At 44.8% G+C, this 19,149-nt stretch overlaps 2 protein-coding genes across 2 annotated transcripts in view; one reads left to right on the forward strand and one right to left on the reverse strand.

The window, feature by feature from the left end:
• Positions 1 to 10,551, forward strand: part of LOC134226365 (translin-associated protein X) — a 50,640-nt gene extending 40,089 nt beyond the window's left edge. The window contains exon 2 of the mRNA XM_062707106.1: positions 9,750 to 10,551. Within this exon, the coding sequence (XP_062563090.1) occupies positions 9,750 to 10,461 (712 nt within the window). The 3' untranslated portion in view covers positions 10,462 to 10,551. The remainder of the gene's footprint in view (positions 1 to 9,749) is intronic.
• On the reverse strand, positions 10,486 to 11,691 carry LOC134226372 (ADP-ribosylation factor-related protein 1). The gene is made up of 3 exons (XM_062707119.1): positions 11,488 to 11,691; positions 10,995 to 11,419; positions 10,486 to 10,669 (listed from the first exon to the last, which is right to left on the reverse strand). The coding sequence occupies exons 1-3, from the start codon at positions 11,578 to 11,580 to the stop codon at positions 10,582 to 10,584; spliced, it is 606 nt and encodes a 201-aa protein (XP_062563103.1). The 5' UTR covers positions 11,581 to 11,691; the 3' UTR covers positions 10,486 to 10,581.
• Positions 11,692 to 19,149: the final 7,458 nt, after the last annotated feature.

Consider the following 19,149-nt stretch of genomic DNA (forward strand, 5'->3'; position numbering starts at 1 on the left):
TTCCGCGGTTCACTTGGCTTACTGCCTACACAACTGATTCTTCTGGCGATCAGTACACCGTTGGCGCGACGCCTACTTGGCCTATTGCCTACACTTGGCCCAACTGGCCTTCCGCGGTTTCTCAGTTAGATTTCGACTAACTGGAAGCTCTTGGCTTACTGCCTACACTTGGCCCAACTGGCCTTCCGCGGTTCACTTGGCTTACTGCCTACACGACTGATTCTTATGGCGATCAGTACACCGTTGGCGCGAAGCCTACTTGGCCTATTGCCTACACTTGGCCCAACTGGCCTTCCGCGGTTCACTTGGCTTACTGCCTACACTTGGCCCAACTGGCCCTCCGCGGTTCACTTGGCTTACTGCCTTCACGACTGATTCTTATGGCGATCAGTACACCGTTGGCGCGACGCCTACTTGGCCTATTGCCTACACTTGGCCCAACTGGCCTTCCGCGGTTTCTCAGTTAGATTTCGACTAACTGGAAGCTCTTGGCTTACTGCCTACACAACTGATTCTTCTGGCGATCAGTACACCGTTGGCGCGACGCCTACTTGGCCTATTGCCTACACTTGGCCCAACTGGCCTTCCGCGGTTTCTCAGTTAGATTTCGACTAACTGGAAGCTCTTGGCTTACTGCCTACACTTGGCCCAACTGGCCTTCCGCGGTTCACTTGGCTTACTGCCTACACGACTGATTCTTATGGCGATCAGTACACCGTTGGCGCGAAGCCTACTTGGCCTATTGCCTACACTTGGCCCAACTGGCCTTCCGCGGTTCACTTGGCTTACTGCCTACACGACTGATTCTTATGGCGATCAGTACACCGTTGGCGCGAAGCCTACTTGGCCTATTGCCTACACTTGGCCCAACTGGCCTTCCGCGGTTCACTTGGCTTAATGCCTACACGAGGCACGAAGCCGACACTTGGCACAAAGGCCTGTCACTTGGTTCACGGCTGATTCTTTTAGGTGATCAGCACACCGCTATTCACTTGTTGTTGATTCTTTAGGTGATCAACACACCGTTCTTGTGGCACAAAGGCCACAAAGGTGGCTCCAGAGAGGACAAAATGTGACGAAGTCGACGCAGTCGTCACTGGAGTTTCGGGTGTAAGAGCTACTTATTTCTCCGTGTGAGGAGACGTTTTTCGCAAATGCACGCCGGCTTGGTGATTCCTCGAAACTACTTGTTTCTCCTGTTAGGGAGAGACCTTTTCGATCCAAGGAACCGGGTTATGACGACCTCGCTGGACTGTCACTAATTTTCTGGGTGCAGGAGCTACTTCTTTCTCCGGTTAGGGAGATGTCCTTCGCAAATGCACACCGCGAGGTTACTTTCCCAAGGAACTACTTGTTACTCCTGTTACAGAGCAACTTGTTTCGATCCAAGGAACCAAACCAAAAGTCCTTTTTGATACTACTTGTTTCTCCTTTACGGAGAGACGTTTTCGAGTCAAGCAGGGAAGTTGAAGACCGGAGTTTCGAAATTCTAATTAAAGAATCAGGAGTAAAACATCGAACTTAACTTTATTTGAAACATTCACAGGGGTAAGGGTCTTACTTCTACATGATACATTAGTGATTTACAATTTAGAAATATTTGGGTCACATTTTTGCTCTCTTTTGGGCATTAGTGATTAATCTACGAATATTTTCTATTTCACTCATTACAACTATTCTTCAATGTGTGGTGATCTTCCACTTTGCGCCTAATGTAACTCTTGAATGTGTGGTGATCTACCACTTGTATAATAGTATTGAGCTTATTAACTAACGCCCATCCAGATCTGGTAATTATCCTTATTCGATTCTCTTTCGCTTGCTCTTACGGCCAGATCGGAAGGGCTCACAATTTAAGGCGCGGCTTATCTTCTATGATTGCATAACATTAGCTTCTTAGGATTGAAAAACATTTGTATCGTTCCTGCCAAAGGACTGCATTCTGGCAGGACGAAAGAGAAAGGAAAAATGTTTATTGCCACATGCGCCTACGCGTGGGCGTGTTTATCGCCTAATCTGTGTGCGATATTCGTTCCTAGCTGTCCTTATGTAAATTAGTTATGCCTTTTTCCGCTCTACTTATCACTTACAGTTTCTTAATATGACATCAACATCGGTATGGCTTAGACCAACGCGTTGCAATGCTGGGTGCAACGGCGTGATTGATTTTATGATGAACTAATTTTGTTCGAACAGCGACAGAAGCGTTTCCATATGAAAACAAACCCTATCCCGCCTGTGCACGTGCAAGAGAAAGATGATAAACGTCAGATAGCCTTATTTAAAAAAAATGTTTGATATAATGTAACTTTGTCAGGGGACAGAAGATTTTTTTTTATCAGACTAAAGCCTCAAACGCAATACAACGGAACGGCGACGGAAACGGCAAATTTGACAGAAAATATATGGGCTAACTGTCAAATTTTCCGTTTCCGTCGCCGTTCCGTTGTATTGCGTTTGGGGCTTAAGGCCGGAGTGGCCTGTGCTGCACATAAAAGTCTTCTCCATTCAGCTCGGTCCATGGCTGCACTTCGCCAACCACGCAGTCTGCGGAGGGTCCGCAAATCGTCCTCTACCTGATCGATCCACCTTGCCCGCTGTGCATCTCACCTTCTTGTTCCCGTCGGATTGTTGTCGAGCACCATTTTCACCGGATTACTGTCCGACATTCTGGCTACGTGCCCGGCCCACCGCAGTCTTCCGATTTTCGCGGTGTGAACGAGGGATGGTTCTCCCAACAGCTGATGCAACTCGTGGTTCATTCGCCTCCTCCACGTACCGTCCGCCATCTGCACTCCACCATAGATGGTACGCAACACTTTCCTTTCAAAAACTCCCATTGCGCGTTGGTCCTCCAGGAGCATCGTCCAGGTCTCGTGTCCGTAGAGAACTACCGGTCTTATAAGCGTTTTGTAGATAGTCAGTTTGGTACGGCGGCGAACTCTATTCGATCAGCTGTCTTACGGAGTCCAAAGTACGTACGATTTCCAGCCACTATGCGCCTCCGAATTTCTCTGCTGGTATCGTTATCGGCGGTCACCAGTGAGCCCAAGTACACGAATTCTTCAACCACCTCGACATTGACCTCTCTTGAGCCTCTTCCTATCATGTACTTCGTCTTCGACGTGTTGATGACTAGTCCAATCCGTTTAGCTTCCCTTTTCAGTCTGATCAATGTCGTCGGCGAAACCAAATAACTGGACGGACTTCGTGAAAATCGTACCACTCGTGTCAATCCCTGCCCTTCGTATTACTCCCTCCAAATCGATGTTGAATAGCAGACACGAAAGACCATCACCTTGCCGTAACCCTCTACGCGTTTCGAAGGGACTCGAGAATGCCCCTGAAACTCGAACTACGCACATCACCCGATCCAGTTTATCCGGAAATCTGTTTTCGTGCATTAGCTGCCATAGCTGGTCCCGATCGATTGTATCATATGCGGCTTTGAAGTCGATAAATAGATGATGTGTGGGCACGTTGTATTCGCGGCATTTCTGCAATACCTGACTTATGGCGAACACCTGGTCTGTGGTAGAGCGTTCACCCATAAATCCCGCCTGGTACTGCCCCACGAACTCTCTTGCAATTGGTGTTAGTCGGCGGCATAAAATTTGGGAGAGTACCTTGTAGGCGGCGTTCAGCAATGTGATTGCGCGGTAGTTGCTACAATCCAGCTTATCGCCCTTTTTGTAAATGGGACACACGACACCTTCCATCCACTCCTGCGGCAGAACCTCATTCTCCCAAACCTTGGTAATCACCCAGTGCAGCGCTCTAGCCAGTGCCTCACCACCGTGTTTAAACAGCTCTCCTGGTAGTTGGTCAACTCCAGGGGCTTTGTTGTTTTCAGCCGGCCGATCTCCTCCTGGATTTCCTGGAGATTCGGAGCCGGAAGTCGCATGTCCTGCGCGCGTGCTCCTAGGTTCATTACCATACCGCCACCGTTGTCTGCCATATCGCCATTCAGGTGCTCTTCGTAGTGCTGCCGCCACCTTTGGATCACCTCACGCTCGTTTGTAAGAAGGTTCCGGTTTATGTCCTTACACATATCGGGCTGTGGCACGTGGCCCTTACGTGAACGGTTCAACTTCTCATAGAACTATCGTGCGTTATTAGCGCGGCACAGTTCCTCCGTCTCTTCACGGTCTCGATCTTCCTGCTGGCGCTTTTTCTTCCGGAAAATTGAGTTTTGTCTGTTCCGCGCCCGTTTGTATCGTGCCTCGTTGGCCCTCGTGTGGTGTTGCAGCACCCTAGCAGCACACATGTTCCACAAAGATTACTGCAACTTATATGTGACAGGATTCAGTCACAATTAAGTTGCTGCAACCATTTTTGTCTCACATTCGCCGTCATACCAGTCGTTCCTCTGATCCGGAGCCACCGTGCCTAATGCAGCGGTTGCGGTGCTTCCAATAGCGTATCGAATATCTCTCCAGCCATCTTCAAGAGATGCTGCGCCTAGCTGCTCTTCCGTTGGGAGTGCTACTTCCAGCTGCTGCGCGTAATCTTGGGCTAGTCTACAGTCTTGTAGTCGCCCAATGTTTAGCCGCGGCGGACGACTCCGACGCGTGTTGTACACCGTCGAGGGTTTTGAGCGCAGACATACTGCAACGAGGTAGTGGTCGGATTCAAAATTCGCGCTGCGGTAAGTGCGTACGTTCGTGATGTCAGAGAAGAATTTACCGTCGATTAGAACGTGGTCGATTTGGTTTTCCGTTACTTGATTAGGTGATTTCCATGTGGCCTTGTGGATATTCTTGCGGGGGAAGAAAGTGCTTCGGACTACCATTCCGCGGGAGGCTGCAAAGTTAATGCATCGTTGGCCATTGTCATTCGATACGGTATGCAGACTATCCGGTCCGATGACCGGTCTATACATTTCCTCCCTTCCTACCTGAGCGTTCATGTCACCGATGACGGTTTTGACGTCCAGCAGTGGGCATCCATCGTATGTCTACTCCAGCTGCGCATAGAACGCTTCTTTCTCGTCGTCGGATCTCCCTTCGTGTGGGCAGTGCACGTTGATGATGCTATAGTTGAAGAAACGGCCTTTTATCCTCAGCTTGCACATCCTTGCGTTGATTGGCTGCCACCCAATCACACGTTGGCGCATCTTTCCCAGTACTATGAAGCCGGTTCCCAGCTCGTTGGTGGTGCCACAGCTTTGGTAGAAGGTAGCCGCTCGATGCCCGCTTTTCCACACTCTGTCCTGTCCAGCCTAGGTCGTTGCCGATTGTATAGAGTCGTATTATCTTCTATGTCGTTCGTAATAGTTGTTTTTAAAGGCGGCTTATTGGGCCTGCGCAAACCTCCTGTCTCGTCGGAGGGCCGTCGTGTCAGGGCTGTTTAGCGTCCCACCTAACACCAGGACTTGGGCTTGTGCGCTTTGAGCGGCACACGGTCGCTTTGACGGAGCCTACTTGCGGATTCATGCAGCTTTTTATAGAGGTTTAACAGGGCCCACTGTCAAACCCCACCACATCCTAGGCAGGCGCCACAACTCGCAGATGGCCTGGGGAGGGATCGTCAAGCCCTTGGACATAGTCCCTGCTGCCCCCAAATGATTTTTGAATGATTTATTGACACACTACTAAATGATCGAACGCAAATTACTAAATGATCGAAAACATCCTTGATTACATGAGCCAAGCACCCAAACTGAGCAGCTTGATTAGGGCATACCACCCAGAAAGTGGGTGGAACTGAAGTACCAAAAACGATGTTGGGTATGGTCCAATGCACCGAGTTCATCATTGACGTTTGAGCGGTGCGCTGTTTACTAAGAATGAATACTTTTTCATTCATCAAGTTCATGCAAGTGTTCATTTTTAGTAAACAGCGCCCGTCTCAAACGTTTGAAAATTCCTTTACGAGTTCCTTTGGAAATCCCTTTTTGCCTTTCTTGTACAACAAAGTTGTACCGAAAGGCTATCACAATGAAAACGAACTTTTTACAGGAACATCTAATAATAAAGTTTCCTCCGTCCCGCGCATTTTGATCAATGTGGTACTTAGTTAAGAAGGTTAAGAAAGCGTGAATCCACTACATCAGCACCTTCTTATTTACAACATTGGTCATAATGCTCGGAACGGTGGATGCAGTTGACCTCCACAAGTGTCAAATTAGAGACAAGCCCGCAGGCAGGCTGGCGGCCATTATCGCTCGCGGAAAACTGGATATAAGAAGGCTTGAATTCGCTTCATCAGCACCTTCTTATCCAGTTTTTTGCGAGCGGTAATGGCCGCCAGCTTGCCTGCGGCTTAGTCTCTGATTTTACGTTTGTGTAGGTCAACTACACCCACCGTTCCAAGAATTTTGATCAATGTGGTGTATAAGAAGGGTTGAATTCACTACACCAGCACCTTCTTATATTGAGGTGATTATAGACATAACGGACGTAATCATGTCCTTTCTGGACAACGGCGGGAAGTACAGCAAGGACCTTAAGAAGTCCGTGCTGACCCTCTGCAACATGATTGTAGAGGCAAACCAGGAGTGGAAGTCCTTGCTGCAGGCAAGTAAGGAAGCCGAACGAAAGATCTCCCAACTTACCGAGGAGAAAGAGTTGGCAGTGAGCCAAGCGGTGAAGGCCAGAAAGGAAGCCGATTCAAAGATTCGAGTCCTTTCGGAAGAAAAGTAGCTGGCAGAAAGACGCATGGCTGTTACTGGAGCAAATCCAAAGCTAAGTAAGGTCAGTATGGCAACAGACCTAAAGGAAGCTAGCGCCAAGCCGGTATTGTACGAGAAGAAGGCTACTAAGATCCCAAAAAGGCGAAGAAGGAGCGAACAGCGGTAGAGGAGGCAAAGGCGCCATTGACCAAGAAGGAGAGTGCCCGTAGAGGAAAGAGCACACCTTCCAATGGTCATGGCAGGAAGGACAGAGGCGAAGCAATTATCGTCAAAGCTGATGGTAAGAGCTATGCTGACGTTCTGAAGGCTTTGCGGGGCGATAAAAAGCTCACTGGCCTAGGGGAAACCAACAACTTCAGGCCTGCTTCAAGTGCTTCTAAAAAGAACATAAGTCATATGACTGCAAAGGTCCTGATCGGAGTCGGCTTTGCCGGAGGTGTGGAGCTGAAGGTCACAAGGCTCACACTTGCCAGGCCGCACCGAGGTGTTTGATGAGTGGTCCTGGCACAGACAACAAACACCCATTCGGTGGGTAGGCCTGTCCGGCCTCCAGACGGGCTCGGCTCATACAAGTAGCTCAGCTAAATCTCAACCATTGCGAGGCAGCGCAATCGCTGTTACAACAGTCGGTACACGAGAATAAGACTGATGTTGCCTTGCTATCCGACCCGTACCGCATCCCTGCTAAACATAGCAGTTGGGTTGCGGAAAAGTCCAGAATAGTGACCATCTGAACTTGCGGGAGGTACCCCATCCAGGAGATAGTGTCATCTCCTGGTGATGAGGGTTTTGTTATAGCAAAGGTAAACGGAATTTACTTTTGTAGCTGCTACTGTCCTCCAAGATGGAGCATAGAGCAGTATACTAGGGTGTTAGATAATCTTGTAGCGAGACTAACTGGTCTTAAACCTCTAGTTGTAGCAGGTGACTTCAAAAAGGCAGAAGTTAATGCTATTGCCTAAGCCTGGGAAATCCCCGGGAGAGCCTTCGGCATACAGACCAATTTGCCTACTCGACACAACTGGTAAGTTGTTAGAGAGGGTGATCCTGAATAGATTGCCGGACTATACGGAGTGTGCTGGTGGCTTATCAAGCAACCAGTATGGGTTCTGTAAAGGCCGTTCTACTATCGCAGCAATTCGATCGGTAACGGAAACGGCTAAGTACCGCGTGGTTTGAATAGGATGATAGCAATCGTGATCGATCTTGTGCCAGGCACAGAATTCCAACGAACGATAAACGGAAAGGGTTTTACCATAAACGCGGTGCTCGAACCGTTCTCGTTTATGTGGGAAAATCCTGACTTCGTGACAATCAATGGTTCAGCAGAACCACAGTTGAGGATAAACCTGTAAGAATTGAGTCCCTGAGGAAGGTCCCAAACGGACCGAAACGTTGGACAAGATTGGCAATAAAATCTTTATCGCGAATTATGTCCAACGGGTAAGCGGTGCAAAGTCAGGTGCGTAGGCTTATAGCGGGTGTAGCATTGTATATTATCCGATACGGCGTACCAACATGGTCCAAAGCACTAGCGGCCGGGTGCAATGTTAAGAAATTAATCAGGGTACACCGGCTGATGTATCTGCGGATTGCAAGCGCATACCGCACCATATCTTATGAAGCGGTGTGCGTCATCGCTGGGATGATGCCGATAGACATACTGCTGGAAGAAGATGTGCAGTGCTTCAACGACAGGGACTCGGTGCAACTGCGACGTGTCAAGAGAGCAGCTTCGTTGCTCAAATGGCAAAAAGCATGGGACACTGCAGTCAAAGGTCGTTAGACCCACAGTCTGATTCCGGAGGTATTGAATTGGATTAGGAGGAATTTTGGTCAGGTCAACTTCCACCTATCACAGGTCTTGTCTGAACATAGCTGCTTTAAAAATTTCCTGCATATGATTGGGTTCGCAGATTCTGAGGAGTTCCCGGAATGTCTAGGTGAGGTAGAATCGGCAGAGCATGATATGTTGCATGCCCACGATTCGATGTTGAACGCCATGCCATGCTGCTTGTCAGCGGCATGGATATAACCCCGGACAACCTCGTTGAGAGGATGTGTCGAGAAGTGGTTATATAGAATGCGGTGAGCACAGCATCTCAACAGATTATGGCGAGACCACAGCGCTGGTGGCGTCTTGAACAAAACCAGCAGCTGCAGTAGAGACTACTGTGATGCAGTGAACACCATGCTCACCCCAACAACAAAAACTTTGCGGGTGGGCTGTGGAGACCTCCGTATGTAGATATAGAGGTCATTGCGGTTCACGCGTGGCGTTTGTTGTACGGGTGCTCGTCTCCTACGCGAGTTTATGATACAGACCGATAGGTTACTATCATAGCTTGCAATGGTGGTGAGGTTACCACCCTTGAAGTCGATGTTGCGTTATAACGTCGAGTGCGTTAGCGTAGGTGTGAGCGTTCTCAATAGTCCTCCCGTAATGTATAGCTTAATCGCGGGCCGGGAGATGAGGACTGGCGGAAGGGTTTTGATTTTAGCGGGTCGGTTGATCCCATCCCCACACTACCTGAGTTAACCTCCTCAGGTGTCTGTTAGCAGATTTTCGTTTACCCGTGTATTTTTGTTGGCCAAACAAGTTTGTAGAAGGTGGTAAAAATGCCTGAAATATAGAAAAAAATGTTATGCTCAAAAAACTGATTTCAGGGACCTTCCACAGAAAATGTCACATATCTCGTACTATATAAGTCATGGGTATGGGGTGTCTTTATAGCAAAGTGGCTTCAAATACCATCCGCTACAACTTTCCTGAAGACAAATATCTGGTTTCGATGGTTAGCCAAAATTTTTATCTCACTTTTAGGTGGATAATTCATTTTACAGATTTTCTCAAAAAAGGCCCTTTTCATATCTAACGTCTTCTCCTAACAAACTGCAGCGAAAAAATCAACAGAAACGATGCTATTAAAAATGTGCATGAAATCGGCAAATAGCAAAACTGTGCAATCGGGCCCAAATTCTGCACAGTTGTTTGGGACCCAGAATGGTTTCCAAAAACCATTGATTTGAAGTAAAAATGACCCGCTATAATACACATACATACAATCAACCTAATTACCTTAATTCTCAATTTTTTTAATTGTATCTTTTCTAGGAAAAACAATCAATCGAAAGTATGCAAGGAAGCAAAAAATCGCTTACAGAATCTTTGCCAAAACCAGTTTGCTACAATTGCCAAGGAGCTGAACGGTCAAGACCCTTATCAATATCTGCGTGCCTATACTGGCGGATTGCAGGAGTTCGTTGAGGCTTACACTTTCTGTGAGTACGTCAGCTCCAGCGACATTTCTCACTGGAGCGCGATCCAGGATCAGCTAAAGTATAAGCTCGATCTGATCGACCGCGAACAATCGACGGTTTCGTCCGAAGAGACGACACTGGATGCTGCCTCAGATACGACATCGGATGCTGCTTCAGATACGCCACCGGAAAGTAAATCAGAGGAAGTCGAAATCGTCTGTCTGTTACCACCAATGGAGTTTGTGCTCGGAATAGGAGATCTTACCGGAGAAGTTATGCGAAAATGCATTAATTCTCTCGGTTCCGGTGATGTGGATAGCTGCTTCGATCATCGCCGGTTCATGCAGGAATTGTACAAGGGATTCATCTCGGTTAGCAATGCGAAGAATCGTGATTTTTCGCAGAAATTGTACACCTTGCGGCAAAGCTTGTTGAAAAGCGAGAACGTTTGCTATAATGTGAAGGTTCGTGGTGGTGAAGCTGCCAAGTGGGGTAGTACTGACGAAGCCGGATACGCTGCCATGGGTAAGGGCTATTTGGATGAGGACGAAGGAGTTTTCTTTTAATAGTGGTAAGTATTGAACACCACCTTTGTCTTTCATGACGTTATACTTGAGAAAAAATAAATTACGTGAAGGTAAAATGATTAAACAGAATTGCACACCGGTTTTCCATTGATTTACTTATCATGTGTCCTCTGTTTTTGGAGGACGGGCAAAGGAATTGCGCTTTATTGATTCCACTAGCCATTTGATGCCCTCGTCAACTCCTTCACTAAAAAGATGAAAACAAATGATTAATAGAGAACATGAGAAATTTCCATAACTATTGCATAAACCACATTGTTTTGTCCGTTTGATTATTTCATTTCGTATACGCATATACATAAGTACAAAGGCCATTTGAATAGAACCCATATTCTCGTCCCCAATTATTATTACTCGATCGCATTCCAATCAAATGACTTTATTTTTTGTACCCTAAAATAGGGGTGCTGCTCAAATGGTCCAATAACAAAAAAAAAAATAGAAATAAATGTGACCAAAAGCAAAAATGTACTGTAATACGTGGCTTCTGCTCGGTTTTAATTTTTACTCACCCGGTTAGGGCTGAAACTGGCATCACCAGACAATCCCTTCGACCAATCAAATGGCCCGCCTCCTGAAAAACCGGCTTAATTTCTCGGACGCCCATACAGTCTGGCAGATCCTGCTTATTGGCCAACACGAGTAAAGGAACGCTGGAAAGGTACTCGTTTCCTATCATTCGGTCGAACACTTCTTTCGATTCGTGCATGCGATCGCGATCATTGGAATCCACTACGTAAATAACGGCATGTGATTCGGAGTAATATTTGTCCCACAATGATTGCAGTTCCTGTTGACCTCCTAAATCCCAGAAGCTCATCCGAATTCCCTGAATATCGATCTGCCCAATATTTAGTCCTACTGTGGTAGTAATCTTACTTGGATTCATACCGCGATAATTTTTGGTGAACTTGGTTTTCGCTGCCTCCAGGTAGGTCTGCAATAAAAACGTATTGGATGTTCACTGAGAATCTTTTAGTGCCACGCATATGAGAACCGCCTTACCGTCTTTCCAGCATTATCCAACCCCAAGATTAATATGCAATATTCGTCTTTTTGTGTGAGATATTTATAAAATCCACTTAAAAGTGTGTACATGCTGAATAAGGTTGTTTTTTTATTTAATTTATAAATTTAACTTTCTATGCACAAACCAGAAAAAGCAAATAAACTCAAACAATATTCCAAAACAGTGGTTGTTTTGACTTGGATTGACAAGACAATGATGTATGTCAATGATAATGATCGAAATGATGTTTTGGATGATTTTGCGATGATGACAAAACGTTAGCCCTCTGTTCACTGCCGTTCTACACGGACAGATAAATCAACCCAAACTTTGAGTTCAATATACGCACTGATGAGAATATCGCAGAAATTTTTTTTCCATATTTGGGTAGTTTTCCCTTTCTTTCCCATGATTGCTATCAAAACTAGAGCAAGATGCAAACACCTCACCGAGGTTGCGTTGCGTTGCGTTGCGTTGCGTTGCGTTGTAACGGAGTATTTCGTAGGTTGCATACTGATAGTTGTCATGTATATTCTTTACCTTTCTTACCCCAATTGCTTATGGATTTCCATTTGGGATTCAATGGAAATCCAATTGGGGGTCCAAAATGATAAAACATGAAAGCTATCATTGCCGGCCACGCCCATCTTCTCCGTTACTAGGAAAGGGAAGGAAATGATGATATGACATCTACTTAACGAGAGGCCAGCGACTCACCGACGCCCTCATAGATGTCAAGGAATTGGATGGTGGGTAGGGTATGTGGTTTAGGAGTATCATTATAAGCAAATGATAGAAAATTTGTGGAAATACGTTGGGAGTGACTTTGCTAAGAAATTTATGTCACTCCATTATCCTCGCCGATGATTTTCCTCGGATGGGGCGAAGGTATTAGCCTTGCCCTGGCTAATAGCCTAGGTTTAAGCGCCTTTGCTCGCTCTCTGAAACGAAAAAAGAGCAAAAAGAAATTAAATTCCCCTTCCCCCCTGGTATGATAATGATTTTGATCAACAAATAAATTCTAAGTTGAAATGGTTGATTGTGTGCAGAGAATATAGTGTAATTAGATAAACATGTATACGCCTATAATGAATTTATCAAATATTTTGAATATGAGGAATGTTATGAAAACGATAAATATTTTTAACAGATGAAATTTATACATACAGTCAACATAATAAGTATAATTGGTATCGTGTCGACCTAGCAATGTCGCCATGTAGAAAATTTATTTGATGAGTAAAGATAACGAGTAATGGTTATAAATGAAATTTAACGAATATGAAAATGTTATAAATAAGCGAAAATATGATGTGGAATATAAATATTCCTTATATAATCTATAAAAAAATATTTTGAAACAATCTCACCAAATCCGGGAATCAGATACTTCATTCTTGAACACCATTACTGTTGCGCCATTTCAGGAAAAACACACAATCCTATTTGCCAAGTGCCGATGCCAGGATTCGCTGATGTTCAAACTTTGGGCGCTTTAGATGCGGAGAACTACTTCTTTGCGGTGCACCAGTGGTGTGCGACGTGGCATTGTCCACGATTTTACAATTCTTCATAAATACAGCACTATTGACATTCGGTTTCATTGAAGTTGAATTTTATTTTCGGAAGACAAATTAAATAAAGTAAGTAAAAATGAAGCGAGCAGAAATTTTTCGAATTCATCCTCCATCACACTACAAGATCTTCGCGAGAATTTCACTATTCCTCCGTCCAAGCACTCAAAGCATTTTCCCACTAGCGGTCCACCATCCGTACTCTCCTTTTGAAACACACAACCGCCCGGTGGTATCTGGCCAACCGGAGGCCTGTTTTAAGTAGTAAGTTTTATTCTCACTAACGCACCACTCGCATAAAATTTATTTAGTTTTCTTCTTAATCGAACTGTAAGCGAGCCTTTTGATTTTTTTTTAAATTCAGGAGAATTATAAAATTTCGTGACAGGAAAAACTATTGCAGCCAACCGCGCCCGTCGATTGCTGCGATCTCCAACACCTCACCGAGGTTGCTCAGCCCAATAACCCAAATTTGAGTAAATTCAATATTCTCTAATTTGGGTTGATTAAGGTCTGCTTTGGATAAATTAAACTCAGCTTTGGGTAAATTGTTTTTGTGGGATTAAAGGCAAACTACCTACACGGTTAGATGACTTTACCCATTAATGGGTACTATGTTATTGTTGATATTATTCCCACAGTGAAAAATTCACCCATTTTCTTGAAAAAGTGCCACTACCCATTTTAATGGGTAGTGGCACTTTTTAAAGAAAATGGTTGAATTTTTCACGGTGGGAATAATATCAACAATAACATAGTACCCATTAATGGGTAAAGTCATCTAACCCTGAGTGCCAGAAAAGCCATTTTACTCAAATTTGGGTTATTGGCCCAAACTACGGTTTTGAGTGCAAACAACTCACTTTTGGGTAGTTTTGGTTTTCAGTGTACGCATAATTGTCCCATGTAACTTTTGATGAAAAATCTCAAACTCGAGTCAATTTGTCCCACTGAAAAAATGAAGCTGTTGTTTGATGGTAATAAAGACTGAAAACCGTTTGAATAAGTCAAGACAAAATTTTCAAAACGACTTATCTGCTTTTGTAAACAAAGATTCAAACGACGATTTGACGAATCCACTCTCCCACGCAAACCAAGGCCATCAACAGGTAGCGGAAACGCTCACCTACCTTTTGGTGGTGTTGGTTTGCGTGGGAGTGCTATCAGATTCGTCAAATCGTCGTTTGAATCTTTGTTTACAAAAGCAGATAAGTCGTTTTGAAAATTTTGTCTTGAAGTAGTGATTTATTTCATGTCCTGGAAAAGTGCTGCCTACGCTCATAACATCCCAAAAATATTTGTTAAATTTTAAGATCTAATCGATCCTGAAATTAGTGGGACAAATTGACTCGAGTTTGAATTTTTTCATCAAAGGTAACATGGGACAATTATGTGTAGAACGGTAGTTCAGTAAATCGATTTTAAAATAAGCCATTTTATGAGGCAGATTCGAACAGCTGATCGAAATTTTGAGTGGACGGCTCGGTCTTTGTTTTGGTAAATTTGCATGTAAACCATCATCATTTCGTCATCATCATCATCATTTCATTTCATTTTCGCAAATGTTCCTTGTAAAATGTAAATATTAGTATTTGGTCTCCTGTCATTTGAGCTTTCTATAAAATGGCTTATAGGCTAAATGTACCAGTTGTTGGTATAGCACCAGTTATCGCACTAGTGCTTTATATGCCAAATGGCCAGTCAAATCACCACAAACCATGTTCATATCGATAAAGCATATTCATATCTGAGACGAGACCTGCAAAGACGGCTTCTTTTTCCCAGCTTTTTCCTTGTTTTGTTTTGACACTTGTTCTTCTTTTCATCACAGTTGATCATCGATTCTCAACTGTTTCCTTGAGTGTTTCACCTAAATCCCGGGTAGAATCTTCTGAGCGCAATAAAAGTGTTTGCAATTTACGGATTTATAATCTTATTTTTAAAGAGATTTTCCTATCGGGAATAAAACACGTATTCATAACTGTGCAATATTAAGCTGTCCGGCTATTCTAGAATACTTTTCAAAGTGAAAAAGTACTCGTAAAACAAAATCATTCGGAATACTTTTTGAGGGATACCAATACTTTCACACAAAAAGGTGCTGGTTGCATCTGACAATTCGTGACAGCGCTTGCTGGTTGCAGATGAAGTTACATTTTTTCCTCTTTGCAAGTCCCGTCCCAGATTCATATGATACGATAAAACCTTTGATCTCCTCTAAAACAAGAAAAGCATAATATTGTACAAATTGATTTTGCTTAATTTTTGACGTCCTTTGCACCAGTTGTCGCACTAGTGGTCCCAATTTGGCCAATCCCATAAGAAAACAATGGGATTTGCCAAAAGATATTTTAATTACTAGATAAAGATTGTCGCTGTCCGGAACATCTTTTGCTGTCGAGAATAGGGGATCTAAATGTCAATGAAGGAAAAATACATACGATTTGACAGTTAAGTACCACACATGTTTCGGACAGCAGAACAAGGGGAACCGAACGACAATCTTTATCTGGTAACTAAAATATCCTTTGATTTGTCAAACCACCAAACCAAAATTAAGAACAGTGCCAGAGATGCATGGACGAAGGAAACTTCCCAGATCGATGGAAACGGCAGAAATTGGTGCTATTACCGAAGCCTGGCAAACAGCCGGTGGAACCTTCGGCATACAGACCAAATTGCCTACTCGACACAGCTGGAATGCTGCTAGAGAGGGTCATTCTGAATAGATTGTCGGCTTATACAGAGTGTGCTGGTGGCTTATCCAGCAACCAGTATGACTTCCGTAAGGGCCGTTCTACCATCTAAGCAATTCGAGCGGCAACGGATACGGCCAAGATAGCGAGAGGTTTAAACAGAAGAGGTATTAGGTACTGCGCGTTGATTACACTTGATGTAAAAACGCGTTTAACAATGCTAGCTGGGCAGCAATTGCTGACTCCCTGCACCGATTGAGAGTTCCGGATTACCTGTGCCGGATACTGAAAAGCTATTTTCAGAATAGGGTGCTGTTATATGACACTGATGCTGGTCAACAGTCGATCGTAGTGTCCGCGGGTGTTCCACAGGGATCGATCCTCGCGCGGACCGGTTCTGTGGAATATTATGTACGACGGAGTATTACGCTTAAGTCTCCCGGCCGGTGTGAAGATTGAAGGCTTCGCGGATGACGTAATGCTAGAGGTAACAGGAGACACTCTCGACGAAGTCAGACTGAAGGCTTCATACGCGATTGGCAGAGTGGAGGAATGGCTCAACTCGAGACGGTTGTCCCTTGCACACCACAAGACGGAAGTCGTGGTGGTGCATAACTGCTATGGGTTGCAGCAAGCTAGGATAAGAGTAGGGACCTGCACAGTTAACTCCGTGAGGTCTCTCAAGCATCTGGGCGTGATGATCGATGATAAGCTCAATTTTACGAGCCACGTCGATTATGAATGTCAGCGGGCTTCATTGGCGATAAAATCTTTATCACGAATGATGTCCAACAGATCGGCGGTGCATAGTCAAGTGCGTAGGCTGATAGCTGGCGTAGTATTGTCTATCATCCGTTATGGCGTGCCGGCATGGGCCGTAGCACTAAAAGCCGAGTACAATGTAAAGAAATTGATCAGAGTACACCGGCTGATGTGTCTACGTGTCGCGAGCGCATATCGCACCATATCATATGAGGCGGTGTGCGTTATAGCTGGAATGATGCCGATCGACATACTCTTAGAGGAAGATGTGGAGTGCTACAACGAAAGGGACTCGGTGCAAGTGCGACGTGTCAAGAGAGCAGCTTCGTTGCTTAAATGGCAAAGAGCATGGGACACCGCAGTCAAAGGTCGTTGGACCCACAGACTGATTCCAGATGTGTCCAACTGGGTTGATAGGAAGCATGGTCAAGTAAACTTCCACCTAACACAGGTGTTGCGACGCCGCATTGAACAGGTCTAGCGGTGAACAGGCCTAACGCGCAACATAGCTGCAACATGACAGCTTGCGCGCAATAGTAGTGGTAGATAGAGGGAGAGTGAGTTTAGGATGTAGAAGTAGTAGAGAGAAAAGACGCAAACAAGGGCAAAAAAGGTAAATAAAGATTTTGCGATCAAAAAGTAAAGTCGAGAGTGTTTAGTTCGGTGATAATAAAGTTTTATTCCAAAATTGAATTTGTTAGCTTGGTAGTGAAAAATACTACAAAATAATCCGGATAAATCGTCGGTTAGTGGTATCGAAAGAACCAAGTGAGTAGGACCTGTAAAAAAAGAAGAAAATGATTAGAAAGAATGAATATTGATATTGTAAATACTTACCTGTAGATTCGGTGATTATTGGATAGTGCGACCTTAGGAAGTTTTTGGAAAACCGCCGTAGAATCGCTGTAACGGTTGAGTAAATCCAACTGTCCGACCAAATTCGCGAGATCCAAGTAGGGTAGGTGAACCTATAGTTGACACCTGGAAGTATAGTCGAACCTAGTGGGTAGAAGGAAACCACTACTTGTAAGTCATTGATTAGATTAAGCTGTAAATTTGTATTGAGTAAAATAAATAATTACAGTTTTGAGCATCGCCACAAAAAAAGTGTGCTGCTTCAGAAATTTTGGATTCCCTTCGGGAACAACAGGTGTTGTCTGAACATTGCTGCTTTAAGAAATTCTTACACAGGTTTGGCTTCGCAGATTCTGCGGAGTGTCCTGAATGTGTAGGTGAGGTAGAATCAGCAGAGCATGTGATGTTCGCATCCCCGCGATTCGATGTAGAACGCAATGCCATGCTGCTTATTAGTGGTATGGATACAACCCCGGACAACCTCGTCGAGAGGATGTGCCGGGAGGAAGCTATATGGAATGCGGTGAACACAGCATCTCAACAGATTATGTCGAAACTGCCGCGGTGGTGGCGTCTTGAACAAAACCAACGAGTGCAGTAAGGGCACCTGTGATGCAGTGAACACTTTGCTCACCCCGACAACCAACATGTCACGGGTGGGCTGCGGGGACCTCAGTATGTAGATATAGAGGTCATTGCGGTTCACGCGCGGTGGTTGTTGTCGGGGTGCTCGTCTCCAACGTGAGATTATGATATGGACCGCTAGGTTACTATCATAGCTTGCGATCGACGGGTGGTGAGGTAGCCACCCTTGAAGTCGATGTTGTGTGTATTGCGGGCCGGGGGTAAGGACTGGCGAAAGGGTTTTGGTTTTAGTGGGTCGGGTAAGAGTTACATGACATACCCATCCCCACACTACCTGAGTACTTCCTCAGATGTCTGGTTGCAGATTTCCGTTTATCCTTCTCAAGAAAAAAAAATGGGGTGCTTGCTGTTCGCAGCTTTGCTGGAACATATCAAACAGTTGGGAGGGTTCGTGCAGCATTGTGCCTTATGTCCCTCCAATCCGCAGCGTCGACAGAGCTTGCTTCTGTCAGGGCCTTTGCAGTCCCATTGCTTGTGCCCTGGTTCCAGGAACTTGAAGCAAACTTCGGGTTTTTTTTTCTTCGGGTTGCTCATATATGCCCACAGGGCATACCGACCACCGTGTGTGTATGTGTGTGTGTATGTGTACAAATTTTGTAGACACACTTTTTGAACTTAGCATTATCCGATTTACTCGCAACAAGGGGGGGGGGGAATTCGATCCCATTGTTTGCTATTGAAAATTGGCCCGATCGGACATTTGCATTGAAAAATCATAGTTTTTTCCCAAGGGTCCCGCTTGGAAAAAAAATTCAAAATCGAAAAAAAAAAATGTTTTCAAGAATGGTGGCAATAATGCATAGTCATTAACCCGTTTCGGTCTGACCTAGAAATCAAAATTGAAATAACCCGTGTAGGCTCATTTTTCGTCCGATTGCCATGAAATTTTCAGGGAAGAAGCGTCATCATGTCTATTTTTTGGTACATGACTTGATTTGACCATGGTGCCAATCCGGCCGGATTTATTAAGGGGGGGTCCTGGGTCAGATGCAGTCAAAAACGGGCCATTTTTTTTAAAACCATTGATAAATGAACGAAAGTGACCAGAATGCTGATGCAAACGTGGTCAATCATCATTGACCAGCATCAGAAGTTAGTTTTGATACATTTGAATCACCAGGACATG

The sequence above is a fragment of the Armigeres subalbatus genome, chromosome 1 (genome assembly GCF_024139115.2).
Source record: "Armigeres subalbatus isolate Guangzhou_Male chromosome 1, GZ_Asu_2, whole genome shotgun sequence".
In the NCBI taxonomy this organism is placed as follows: domain Eukaryota; kingdom Metazoa; phylum Arthropoda; class Insecta; order Diptera; family Culicidae; genus Armigeres; species Armigeres subalbatus.